At 33.8% G+C, this 13,557-nt stretch overlaps 1 protein-coding gene across 2 annotated transcripts; it reads right to left on the bottom strand.

The window, feature by feature from the left end:
- Positions 1-3,329: 3,329 nt before the first annotated feature.
- Positions 3,330-13,284, bottom strand: LOC110672561 (AMP deaminase). Of its 2 annotated transcripts, XM_021835357.2 has the most exons (20): positions 12,762-13,281; positions 11,647-11,825; positions 11,185-11,392; positions 9,639-9,817; positions 9,488-9,539; positions 9,234-9,361; positions 8,954-9,133; positions 8,697-8,764; positions 8,447-8,589; positions 8,047-8,108; positions 7,083-7,196; positions 6,776-6,916; positions 5,883-6,035; positions 5,546-5,599; positions 5,357-5,467; positions 5,028-5,201; positions 4,863-4,943; positions 4,379-4,477; positions 3,854-3,977; positions 3,330-3,762 (listed from the first exon to the last, which is right to left on the bottom strand). In XM_021835357.2, exons 1-19 carry the CDS (start codon positions 13,129-13,131, stop codon positions 3,909-3,911), a joined length of 2,565 nt encoding a protein of 854 aa, XP_021691049.2. In that variant the 5' UTR covers positions 13,132-13,281; the 3' UTR covers positions 3,330-3,762; positions 3,854-3,908. The 2 variants fall into 2 exon arrangements, with proteins under 2 accessions (XP_021691049.2, XP_021691050.2); XM_021835358.2 differs by lacking the exon at positions 5,357-5,467 and having other exon boundaries at positions 12,762-13,284.
- Between the last annotated feature and the right edge of the window lie 273 nt (positions 13,285-13,557).

Raw genomic sequence — 13,557 nt, forward strand, 5'->3', positions numbered from 1 at the left:
ATTTTAATAAATAATATTATAATAATTAATATTTTATATTATAATATTTTATATTATAATATTTTTATTATAAAAAATTATTTTTTATTTCAAAATAAATTAAAATTTAATTAAATAAAAATTATTTTAATAAATAAAATAATTAAAAAATTTAAAGTAAAAGCTAGACGCTACTATAAGTAGCGTCTAACTTTTACTTTAACTATTTTATTTTGTTTAAATAGCGTACAGCCTTGAGACGCTATTTTGATTGGCGTCCTGTCTTGAGACACTGTTTTGAATAGCGTCCTTTGCATATTCATACCTATTTGATAATTTCTCAACGCTACATCTCATTTCAGTATCTTCAGTGCTACAATCCCCTTATACGGTCATTTTCCCTTGTAATCCACTAGAGCAAGTGCTCTTTGTTTCAACCATTTTGCCACCTTAGTGACATCTTTAGTTAAGAAAATGAGATCGGGTTTTGGAAGAGTTTTAGAGAAGTTAGGACTTGAAGTGATGGCCTACTTGCTACTCCATTAAGGGTGAAGTAACAGTAGTTTGACAGAGAAGTTCATGTGTATTTTAAGTGAATTCTCTTCTTTTTTGATAACGTGTTTAAGTTGAACAGGGATTACAATGGATAGGATTTTTATGAGTATCTGAGTCGATCGAACTTTAATAGGATGAGTTTGGGTATTATACAATCGGGTTTAAGATGAGTTCAGGTTTGAAAAATAATATCCGTGACGGGTTCCAGTCGGATTTGGATTTTACATATTGGGTATTCGTTACCTGAACTCATTTATATAAATACTTAATTAAATATAAAATATATATTTTTCATAATAATATTTATAAATTTTTATATATTTTATTTTATATAAAATAAATTTTAAATATTTTATGAAATTATTAAATTTTTAAAATATAAATTATTAATCAAAATTATTTTTAATGTAAAATATTAATTAAAATATATAAAATTAAATGAGTTTGAATTTTTTTCGGACAATAATAATCAGGTTTGGAACGAGTTCGAATAATTGATAATAAATTTTAATAGAATTTAGGACGAATTCAAGTTTTAACAATATTAATCGAATTTAAATTTAAATAAAATAATTTTTGTAAGTATCGTATTCGTTATCATCCTAAACTTTTAATTTATAGAAACATAGATATTATTGATCTCAACAAGTTGATGACTTGAGTTTTATAAATGCTCTCAATTGAAGAAACAAAATTCTAGCATCTTACACATAAAAAGAAAACCAGATTTCCAATTCCATAATCCACATCTATTGATCTCCGTTAAATAATTTCTATTTTTTTTATATATATATATATTTCGACTCATCCGCGCTGTAGGTAGAAGTAACATTCACACCCTATTTAAGGTGAAGAGACACGTGGCATTACATCAGAGCTCCAAGAATATATCAATGAATCTCTAGTTTTAGAGAGAATCTTCTCATATTTTTCCATTTTTTCTTTAGGTTCTTTCCAGGGCGGACCGAAGTTATGGCCTGAAGGCTCTCCCATTTTTTTTCTTAAATTAATATATATATATATATATATATATATAGGGGCCATATGAGTGGCCTTGCCCCCAACTAAAAAATAATAATTAAAGTTTTATTTAATTATTAAAGCTTTACGCTTTCTTGAAAAAATAAATATAAAGTTTTAGTAATTTTTATATTTGCTTAAATTATTAAAAATCTTAGTTTAAGTCAATAATTTATTATTTTGTCAAAAAAAATTTTATCCAAATTTAAAAATAATAATTTCATTCAATTATTAATATTTTATTCCTAAAATCAAAATTTTTATTTACTATTTATTATAATAATTATAAATTATTATTTTAAAATATTAATTAATTTAAAATATTTTTTGCGCAAGTTTAAATTCTTAAAACCTAAATTTAGTTTCATCACACTTTAACTCTTTAACTTTAAAACCCTAAAATTTAGTTTTGGATTATAATTTTTTTATCTCATGCTTCTAACGGGTTTTAACTTTGAACGACAAGCTAATAAGATTGTTTATGCCTTAGCAATGATGAATCGTTTCTCACATTTTTGGAGCCTTCAAACTTTTTATGTCCTATTCTAATATTTTTATTCTAAGTTTTCCACTTGATATTTTAGATTATAGATTGATTGTGACGTAAGTGTAATATGGAACTTTTTTATTAAATTTTTGCTTATTATTAAATTAATAAAACATATAGTTTATAAAAATAAGTATTGATTACTGTTTAATTAAATTGTAATTTATAAATTTTTATTAATTATAATAATTATATAACAATTTAAAATTTGACCATTCATATTTGATCTTGCTGGCCGACCGTCAAGACTATAAGAAAGTGAAACACTCTGAATTCTGCCATGCGCCACCCTTTGAGGGTTGCTGGTTCAATTCTAGGTTGCAGGATATTAGCGGTTGAGGTTACAATGGAAAGATGGGCTTGTGGGTTTGGTGTTAACGTTTAATTCTACAGTGGACGTCAAGAGTCGTGAAGCCAATCTCCTCCCCCTGTTAGTCTTGTTCTCTTACCTCTAACATAGAAGAAGATGACCGAGAATTTTATGGTTTTATCAAAGACAGAGACACACCCAGTGCTCACGACAAGATTCCACGTCTTGATAAAACCATAGCTGAAAATTTTATTTTGGATGCTACCTCTTTTGCATCATCCCGCCTAGCTCTTGTAGTGGGCCTATGGGCTTTTGTTTTTTTTTTCAAATTTGAGGTAATTGAGCCTCCTAATGCCCCTTTACGTCTGTTGTGTTTTGTACCAATCCTTGGGCCTGTATTCTCAACTCCTATCGAATGAATTTATCTTTACATTTGAAAAAATAAATAAATAAATTTCATTTTGTAGAACACACAGATTGGTAAATTATAAAATACTTCGTTTTGTTAGACTTTACGAATAGGCAAGTCTCACGTCAATGCGAGCGAACATGCACACCGACAACAATGCTAGTAAATATACCCGTATATTAAATACACCTAATAATTTCTCATAAATAAAATATTTAAAGAAGAAAGAATAAACTTAATTATTATTAAATTTAATATTTACATTTAAATTTATATATTTATTATATATTTTAATTAATTTTACAAAAATATAAATATTTAATTTAATTACTGTTAAACTCCTAATATGCAAAAAGCATATCTAACATAATCTTGAACTTGTACGAGAATGAGTTAAAAAGAAATCATAAAATCCAGAATGAAGCGATTACGATACGAAGCTTTCACGATATACATCATAAGCTCGGTGTCAAAAATTTTCAACCCAGAAACAAAATTGCAAACAAAAAGAAGAAACAATGAAATTTCTTTGCTCACAATACAAAACTTTCTTAAACTGTGATCAGAAATACATTCAAAATTTGATGAAGCATTCATCTGAAAGACAAGGAAGCAAGAGATCATTCTTGCCCTTTGCCCATTTTATTGTCTATTATATTCTAACGCAACAAAATTCATTCTATGATGTATAATATCATTTTACCTTAAGCTACGTCTAACATGGCAGACCACATTCAGTTATTTCAGCGGGCACAATGTTGCCATCTTGTTGCTGTAATCCAGATGTCATCAAAGTCACACCAATTTTATCAGGTATATGGTCTTGGTTCTCGAACAAAGTTCAATTTATCTTTAGCTTGTTGATCCAGTTCTCAGTTAGCATGAACAGATGCATGCTGCCCTTCTCAAAATTCTAACTGAGCAAGCAAAATTCTTCGCTTCCTGCATTAAATGAGACGCCCAGTTTATCAAGCCCAATTTCACAGAAAGTTGATCAAGTAATAAAAGATGAGATATTAGAGCACCCGAGCACCTTTATAGTTATACATAATCACATTATGAATGGACTATGAGCAATTCCTTGCTATTTACTTGTCCACTTCTTCAGGGATAATGGCCTTGCCAAGATAGACCTGTTGCATCTCCTCTCTCCATATCTGCAAGAGGCATGCATTCCATTGCATTGAGAAGAAACAAACTTGAAGTTGGACATACAGGAGGAAAAGAAGAGAGAGAGAGAGAGAGAGAGAGAGAGAGAGAGAGAGAAGGGGTTTTTTTTTGGGGGGTGGGGGGGGAAGGGAAGTGAAGAGACAGAGAGAGAGAGGATGTAGAATGACTATTTCTACAGAAGCGCAGTTATGAATTATCTCACATAGTAAGCACTAAAATGGAATAGCACATAATGTGAAGGTCATTACACAATAAAAGAAAGGATATTAAATAGATGAATCCTACACGTTCGTGTCTTGGGTTCATGGTAGACAGACTAGGTAAGAATTTTCCTAAAAGAAAAACACCAAACAAGCCAAATGGCAAAAATGTTCAAACATGTCTATACCGTTTCACGAAATTCCACTCGGATGTGAGGCACATTTGTCTTGCGAATATCGTTTCCTTCTGGCCCCCTCTTGTAGTACTCTTTCCCAATCCAGTGTGACTGAAACACAAAATTCAAAAGCCTATGTAAACCAAGTCATAAAGCATCTATTATCCAAACCGCCTCAATAAAGTAGAGGACTGCAAGTGTAGTAGTTTCACTATACAATTCACTGTTCTCAAGAGAAATAATAATCAGTGAGTTTCCCTTTTCCCCACTCCAGAAATTAGTCTTTTTTTTTTCTTTGGGTAAAAACAAGAAGTATTTTTCTAATGCATTTTCATCACCATGTCTATTTGGATTGGCAATACTGGGCGAAAAGGAATAATCAATTCATTGCTACACACCCCAACTTTATTATTATTGCCAAACAATGTGGGGTCAAACCCATGTCCCCCACTTTCCAAATTTCAGCATTTCTACCAAGCCAGGACAAAGTACGCACCTTCAGAGCATGTGAGAAACCTGATTGATATACCGAATTCCGGGCTATCTCACACAGATCACATGAACTCAACTTCCACACCTAATTGAGAATGATATTAAAGACATTAAACCTTGTGACTTTAAAAACTAAAAATCTTCATCTTTGAGTGAAAAGAGAACTCACAGAAGCAGCTATGCTGTATTCTTCCACCAAAGGTTCCTTTGTCAGGTGGATTTGGAGTGGATCATCTGTTGACAGGGAAACATTGAGACCTCGTAGGAAGAACATAGGAAATGGATTCCGATGGTAGTCTAAAAATAAGGAATTGTTGCTTAGAGGAGACAACGCCAGGCCAATCTGATAAAAGTCATCGGCGATTGCCAATCAGATATGAAAAATAGCCAAGTCAGAAACCTCAGTATAACCCCTCCTAACCACCCCCCCCCCCCCCCAAAAAAAAAAAAAAATAATAATAATAATAATAAGATAATAATAAAAAAAAATAATAAGACCTGAGCTAGATAGTATAAATATTGAAGCACAGGAGACTTTCTCAAATTAATCCCATGTGCAATGTTATGAGCCGTCAGAAATGTAGCAGCAAGGTGGTCAATGTCACCAGCCTGATAATCATATATGTATGTGAGGCACCCAGAAAACCTTAACAGTTACATCAAGTACAATTAAGCTTCTATTAATACCTCTCCAGAATGTGGCCGGAATTTGATAGTCGTCATGCCCTTTGATTCACGAAGCTAAAAAATAGAATTGTATCAGGTGAGTGAATGATACATCAATATAGACCAGTGCATCTAGCAATGATTTTATTGAAAGAAATATTATCCCATTCATGGGCATTGGAGGCCAAAGAAAAAAACAAAAGAACCAGCCATCAAATGTTTGCATCAAATTCATAAGCTCATGAGGGGAAAAAGGAAAATAATGGAAAAGTGGTTGACAAAATATTCAGAAAAGGATAATAGTAAATGGTCTTTGATAAGCATCCACAAATAACACCTTATTAGGTACACTACACACCTTGTTTAAAGTGTACAAGTTAGCATAACAGTAATATGCATAATATGAAAATGCAGGATTGAACACATTGGTCCATTGAGCTGGTGTAGGCATGTGCTTTGTAGGGCGTCTTTCAGGCTTGCTTTCATCATCAACCAAATCCAATCCAACAACCTGAGAATGTAAACAAAGCCAACTCATCATCCAACCAGAAGAAAAAAAATTGTCACTTGGATTGGAATCCAACATCAATTTCACTTTTCTTTTTTTTTTTTTTTTGAAGGGGGGGGGGGCGGTTGTGGGGGGAGGGGGGCAGGGGCAGGGAGGTGACACATTCGAAGGGAATAAAGGGAAGAAGTTTAAATACCCCTAAGAAAAATTACTTTACAGTTCAATAATATGTACTAGATCTGCTGAGAATTCCTAGCTCAAAATTTCTTTTCCCTATCAGGTCAATTCATTGACAATCCTGCCAGATTGTAAACTCATCAACTAACATTGTGTGGTAGAGTTCACATTTTTTTGGGGATCTCAATCAGCAATGCTTCTTGAGTAGAATTACTCAGACTGATGGGGAAAATGGCTTGGTACAAGTTTCAACAAATAGATATTAGACTTTCTTTTTCGTGGCATGTAGTATGGTAAAGGATCCACATAGCATATGGACAGATAAAATGGAAAGAAGTAGCACTAAGAGTATCTGGATGCACGAGGCAGGAAAATACTAATCAAGTTCATTTAAATTATTAATTAATTTAAATATTTTAACTACCTTCACAGACAACTATAAGTCCTAAGATGCTATTGGTCAGTCATAACATAGTATGGTATGTACCACATACCTATATATAACTGAAAAACCATGTCTTATACCTTTGGGAGGTGATATGGAAAATAACAGGTAAATGACAAACCTGTTTTAAGAAAACATGCAACTGTGGATGTGAATCTGGATCCACAGTAACCTCAAAGAGTGGAATAAAGATATTGTCAAGAATGTTCTGAAATGATGTCACAATCCCCATTTCCTTGTACACATTGTACAGTCTTGGAAGCTGAAAAGAGACCAAGGTATTACACAACAAGAATATAAAACAGCTGAAAGTACTTATGTTGATTAAAATCAAATAAGTGTGCCCATTTATGCAAATAACAGTAAGTATTCAACAAAAATAGTTACACAGCAACCTCTGTAGGAGTTAAACAGACTGTTGTCACTACCTGAATTAACCAAACAACATTCTCACTGTACAATTCATTGTTCACTATCCAGCTAGCTAATTGGTCCCATTCACTTTGCTTGCGGCCGTATATTGATATTCGATATTCAGCCATCTACAGCAACAAAATCATTTATCAGGCATAAAAAATGGCTCTGAAATACTTCCACATGTAAAAAGGTACAAACATATATCCTTATTACTTTGTAGATTTTTCCGTTATTGAATATTAAAAAAATAGCATTAGCTTCAAATGTTATAGGATAATAGCCAGGTCTAGTCATATACACACACAAAAGAAGGAAAGAACTCAGTCCCATTTGCCAAGAAAATATTTGGTTTCTTATCAACACCCAAAAAAGCTTCTAAAAGTCTCTTTCTCTTACACTTGTGTTATGCAGTTAAGATTACAACAGTCAACAAATTCATAAACAACAAGCGTTGAACAACATATTGACACATTTCAATTTTCACACTAATTCTCAGTATAATGCATCAAGGCTAGCAAATAATAATCAAGAAATGATATCCCAAGAAAGGATGCAGAACTGTAGCACATGTAAATTCCAGAATTTCATATTTGCCTGTCTCTAGGTGACCAAATAAAGTTTAGAATGTAATAAATGAATTAACAAAAGCAAGCTCTTAAATTTACAAACAAATGTTCAGAATATCTCTTGAACTTTGAACCCAAAAAAAATCTAAGAATCATATAGAGTATGTTAACCACACAACACCCCCCCCCCCCCAAAAAAAGAAAAAAAAAAATGGAAATGGAAAATCCAAAAAATGAAAAACGCATACAATATACAAAAGTGGGGGTTAAAAAAAAATAAAACTCTCAAGATTCTACATCTAAAAAGCTTGCAAATGTCATCCAGCAAATTCAATACAATATCAGATAAACCAAAATAGATTACATATCTATGCAAAAAAATTCATCTATGAATGGGACAAGGGAGCACCTGATATTTGCTTGCGGAAAGATCAGAAAACACTTGTTTTGTCAGCTCAGCAAGGAAACGACCTGCTCATCCATTGACAACCACAAAAGCAGAATGTGTGACTATCAAAGAAGAAGAAAAGCTTATACATCAGTTGTACTGTTGTAGGGAAGATAAAATGAAATGTCGTGACACAAAAGACCATCTAACCCTAAGGATAAACAAGAATGCATGCAAAGAAAAAAAAAATACACTCTCAACACTTACGAGATTTTAGTAATGGGAATTTGAACACCAACTCCACGGCCCACCCCACAAAATAAATAAATAAAAATAAAACTTAGAATGAATCACTAATTCTAAATGTTGACTTCAGCATCTAACCCAATGGCACCAAATTAAGAAAATAATTGAGATATACCTTGGATAAGATTGTCTTGTTTAAGGAAAATCTCCCTGAGCCTACTCTGACCACATGGATTATACTTAAGGTTGAACTTATCAAAGCGATGAAATGTGCTCTTGTCAGCATGAACATCCAAAAGGTCAACATTAAGGTCATACCTGCATGGACAAATATGCATATAATTAAATCCTACTTGTGAAGCAATATAAAATGAAAACAGTGAAAGCAATTAAAAAAATAATAATAAAATGGTCAAAACACTAACCCAGTCAAATCCAAGCTCTCAAACACTTCCTTCAAAGTCAAGTAAGTTCCATCCCGAAATATAACAACCTTAGAGTGGCACACAAAATTCAAGTCACCAAACATGACATGCATGTTTAACCAAACAAAAATTACAATCTATTGGTTATTCAACTACTCATGCATATTGTATAATTTTAGAATTTTAGTTAAATCGACAAGAAGTTTTGGCTAGGCATAAAAACTCTAAACACATAATCAGAGAATATAATATTTTACCTCATCGGGCTCTTTCCTCAATTTTGACTTAATAAACCTTAAAAGATGTTTCTGGTTCATGCATGCTGAGTGATGAACATGTGTATCCACTTTTCTAACATTATAGAAGTCACGATGCGGAGCACTTTTCTGGGCAAGAAACTCCCTATCCGCATTAAGCATCAAATGAAGGTTGAATTTCTGAAAAGTAAAAACAATGTCAGAGTTTAGTTGTTTATCCATAAGAACAAACAAGCTTGTGCTTCAATAAGTTGCAGCTAAATAATATAAGGATATATACTTGTTCTAGAAGATTCAGCCGATGATGGCATAAAGTTCTGATATTCCCAGCTGCAATAACTCGAAGTATGTGATGCAAATCAGTGAAGAAGGTTGTTGCATCAGCAACTGGAAAGAGTTCTTCCTTAGCTGCAAAAAGACAATAAATAATTAAAAAAAAAGAAGGGTAGAATCATATTGACATCACAACAATAAAACAATCCATGAATCATAATAAACAAGAAAGAGGAACAGAAATCAAATTTCTTGGCTTACAATCTTTATTTGCAAACACATGAATGACTCCATCTTTCATCTCAAAGTAATGCTGGCAGAATGCATACATGAACAAAAAAGAAAAATAAGTAAAAAAAAAAATCCATGGTAATAATTCCACAAAGTAACAGAATCAAATAAATAGGCTCACATCAGACTTTCCCTCCGGAGCATAGAAGAATGGCTCTGGATTAGGCTTCGGTGTACTGGGGTCAGAAATAACTTCTTTCTCCCATGGAGCAATTGCTTCCTTAAATACATATCTTTTTCGCATTTCAAGGCATTCTTGAAGAACTATATAGGACTCCACTTCATCAGGGGATGGTACCTCTGCTTGTAATTACACATTAAGAAACAAAAGGGGCATGAGAAGGAAAGAAAAAGAACAAATCCTAAGCTTCGATCATACAGACATGCATCAAACCCCTACAAGAAAAAAAGGACCAAATATTGATCTTAAATGAACATTGAAATCCTAATAGAACCTTATTCACTTGCAAACTTACAAGTATGACCATTCAAATAAGTATAGTTGCCATAAATAAACTAATAGAAGCATAGATAATATTATGAACATAGGACAGCCTGAAACATTAATATATTTGAGGACCTATAAATATGTGTGTGTTTGCACAAGCACTCCAAATTATTCTTTTTAACAAAATAACATAGCACAAAAACAGAAACACGGACACGAGGAAACAACATTTTCAAAAATATACGAAACAAAAACATGGGAGAAACGTGTAAATATAAAAATTACAGAGGTATATTTATAAATATTAAATAAAATAATACATAAATAAAATAAATACATGGAATTAATTTACAACTAATAAAGCTATTATATTGATAATTTACTTGCGTTTAACTTACCATTGTTAGCATTTTCATTTATTTTTATTCTTAATATTAATAGTATTGTTTAATTTAGTTCGCTTAATTATTGAGAAAGAAATTTAAAATGAGTATAGTACAAGTAGATAGAACAATTGTTCTAGAAGTTGTTCTTTTATTATAATCTATTATATTTCATTAAGTTTTGAAAATAAGAAGAATAAGAAAAGAAAATAAATTAAAAAGGAAACAAACTAAGGAGCATACCCTACTCACTATGAACATCACCAACAAGACTCAGACCACTCTCCGACAATAGCGAAGCAGCTGATCGATCTAGCAAGCTCGGCACCAAAGCAGATGGAATTAACGGTGGCTTTGGGCAGTTTATCAATAGGTTTTATGGGGAAAATTAATAAACGTCAATCATAAGCCAGAAGCCATCTCCAACCGTAAAAAACGTGTTTCCAACGCAGAAATGCATTTTCATCTTTTGATTTTTCTGGACACAGCCCCGAAACATGTCATGGGCATGTCCTGTCATTTCCATCTCGGAAATGTTTCCGAAAAGGGGAAACACCAGTGATTGGAGTTTCCATGCTTCATAGTTCTTCCCTATAAACTCCATATAAATGGTAGCTTTGTCACATTGACCTTTCTTTGTATCTTGACTGCACTTGTTGTTTTGCATACTTGCACTACATGATATTATCATGTAATAAATGTGCAATAACCACAATTCAAAAATACATGAAGCAAGCTGTGACAAATCTTCAAATGTATGCTACTTCAGATTTATGAAGAAACCATGTGCAAGCGGCAATATATAAAATAAAGTAGAGACAAGAGGCATTAAATACCAGTAGGGGAAATTTTAAGCCGTGCAAAAGTTTCTTGTTCTGGCTCTTTTCTAAGAATATCAGCTGCAATAGGGTCAGGCTGTACACCATGCAAGTCACCAGATACACTATGAGATCGAATCATGCTTGAAGCAGGCATTGGAATTTGCTCTCCATTGGCATTAACTTGTTTTGACAAATTCTCAAATAGGCCTTTACACTCGGGGCCCTGGACATGGGGGGTTCATAAGTTATCCTATAGATCCTTGAAAATGTGCAACACAGCAATAAAACGTAACAAACAAATCCCGCCAAAATGAGCACCATATGTGTCTATGCATGTGTGTGTGTGTGTGTGAGTGAGAGAGAGAGAGAGAGAGAGAGAGATAGAGAGAGCAATTTTCTCACTGAAATGAAGAGAGAAACATATGCTCATGGTACAAAGTAAGGAACAAACATCCCATAAGCACATAATAAACTCACAGAAACAGCATTTCCATTCGTATTGAGATAAGTAGTGTCTAGCTTAGAAGTGTCAGTCATATTATCTTCTTCATCTGATCCTTCTACGCTCTCAAAGGCACTAGCACTAGGAACGGGAGATTTTGGGGAAGTTGGTCTGATAAGATTTCCAGCTCTCTTGACATGTCCTGCAGCTTTACCTGAACAAAATGATACTATATTTAATAGCAAAACAGTAAAGCAATCTCCAAATTTACAATAAAAAGAAAGAAAGAAAAAGGAAGAATAAGCATTATCCCAACTCATTCATTGTCAGAGCCATTAAGCTAGAGTTAATGCCCTTTACCAAGGTGACAAGTACAGGAGGTATTAAGAATTTATTGACAGACATGAAGAGGAACAACTGCAATCAAGTCCATGTCTTGGTGGATCACTCTGTAATTTGGTCAATAAAGAAAGCCAAAAATGAATCAGAAGCATCTTCAATTTGCTCGTTGGATGGAGCAAAAAATAGCTAGTTCCACCCTAAGAACTTCATAATATAAGAATGGCTTGGCTCAAGACTGTGTGAAGTCTAATATTTCATCCTCCACTTAAAAATTATCTTTTTTCCCGCAACAGAATGGAGAAGGAAGAATTTGAAGGTTGGTGGTATTTGCAATGTTTAACTCTTTTACATGACTGCTACAAGTGACAATGAGTTTACTAAATACCAGATGTATCTACTTCTCCATAATATGATCATTGAGGTCCCAACATCATTTAACCAAGCAAGTATGCTAGCAAAATTCCAATAACCTGGAGAAGCCAGGACCTACAAATTGGTAGGTCTCACTGCAGAAATCCAAATACCAAGTAAAACTAGTTTCAGCCTAGAACTCTGATTCCCAATTCTCACAGGCATCAAAGCAGACAAATATACATTTATATGAAGAAGTTCTATCAGCAACAACCATATTTATACAAACTAACAATCAGGAATAAATATTCAACATGGCCCCTGAGCGAGTCATAAAATATTCCTAAAATCATTTCTCCATAAATTTGACTATAAAGTTATCAATCTATAAAAATATGATAGCCCTCAATTCAAGCGGAGTTTTATCACTCCGGCAAGAAGTCCGACATGTTTATACCTTCAGGTAACGTGTGCAGCCTGGGTAACCCAGGGGGAATCCCGTCCACATGAAGCGGACCATTCCGCTTCTCCACTCCATCGACTCCTCCACCGCCACCAGAAATGACCGTGACGTCCGGCAGCGATGCAGAGCAGCGGCGGTAATAGCCGTTCCCCTTCCTCCGTCCATGGCTACGGCGCTTCTTCAAATGCTGCGGCGAGTCTCCATCGGTGTTATAATCCCTCTCCCTCTCTCTTTCTCTCTCAACCGTCTTGGCAAACTCTAGCAACTGTGTTAGGGTTTTGCGGTGCATATAATACGCAGATACCGCCACCAGTGAAGCCCCCACCAGCGCTGCCATGGCCAGATGCACGGTATAACCATCCATCACTCTCCCTCTCCCTCCCTGCTTATACAGTAGTAGCAGTAGCAGATACAAGTTTTTTAAAAGAACTCGGCCCAACAGTCGAGCTAAAAGGCAACTGATAGAGCTCTGCTTTATTCGGGACAAGTGTGTCTTCTTTCAATATTTATAGGCTCAGCAAAGAAGAGGACATTTCCATTTTCACTTCTTTCAATTTTTTATTATTATTTTTTTTTTTTTACCAGTGGCGTGGAGACCAGAAAAATGGGGTGGATTGTAGCGGTTTTGCTTAATTTAATGATTATTTATGTTTTGCTTAATGGTAATTAGGGTAATTAATTGAGTTGATTAGAGAGAGAAGGATACGTGGGGACTGGGAGTGTGGATGGTGAGTCATTTTCTTTTCCGTGTAGATGCAATTGAGGGCATGCGCCAAGCAGAGGCAACTTT

The sequence above is a fragment of the Hevea brasiliensis genome, chromosome 3, assembly GCF_030052815.1.
Source record: "Hevea brasiliensis isolate MT/VB/25A 57/8 chromosome 3, ASM3005281v1, whole genome shotgun sequence".
Lineage (NCBI taxonomy): Eukaryota > Viridiplantae > Streptophyta > Magnoliopsida > Malpighiales > Euphorbiaceae > Hevea > Hevea brasiliensis.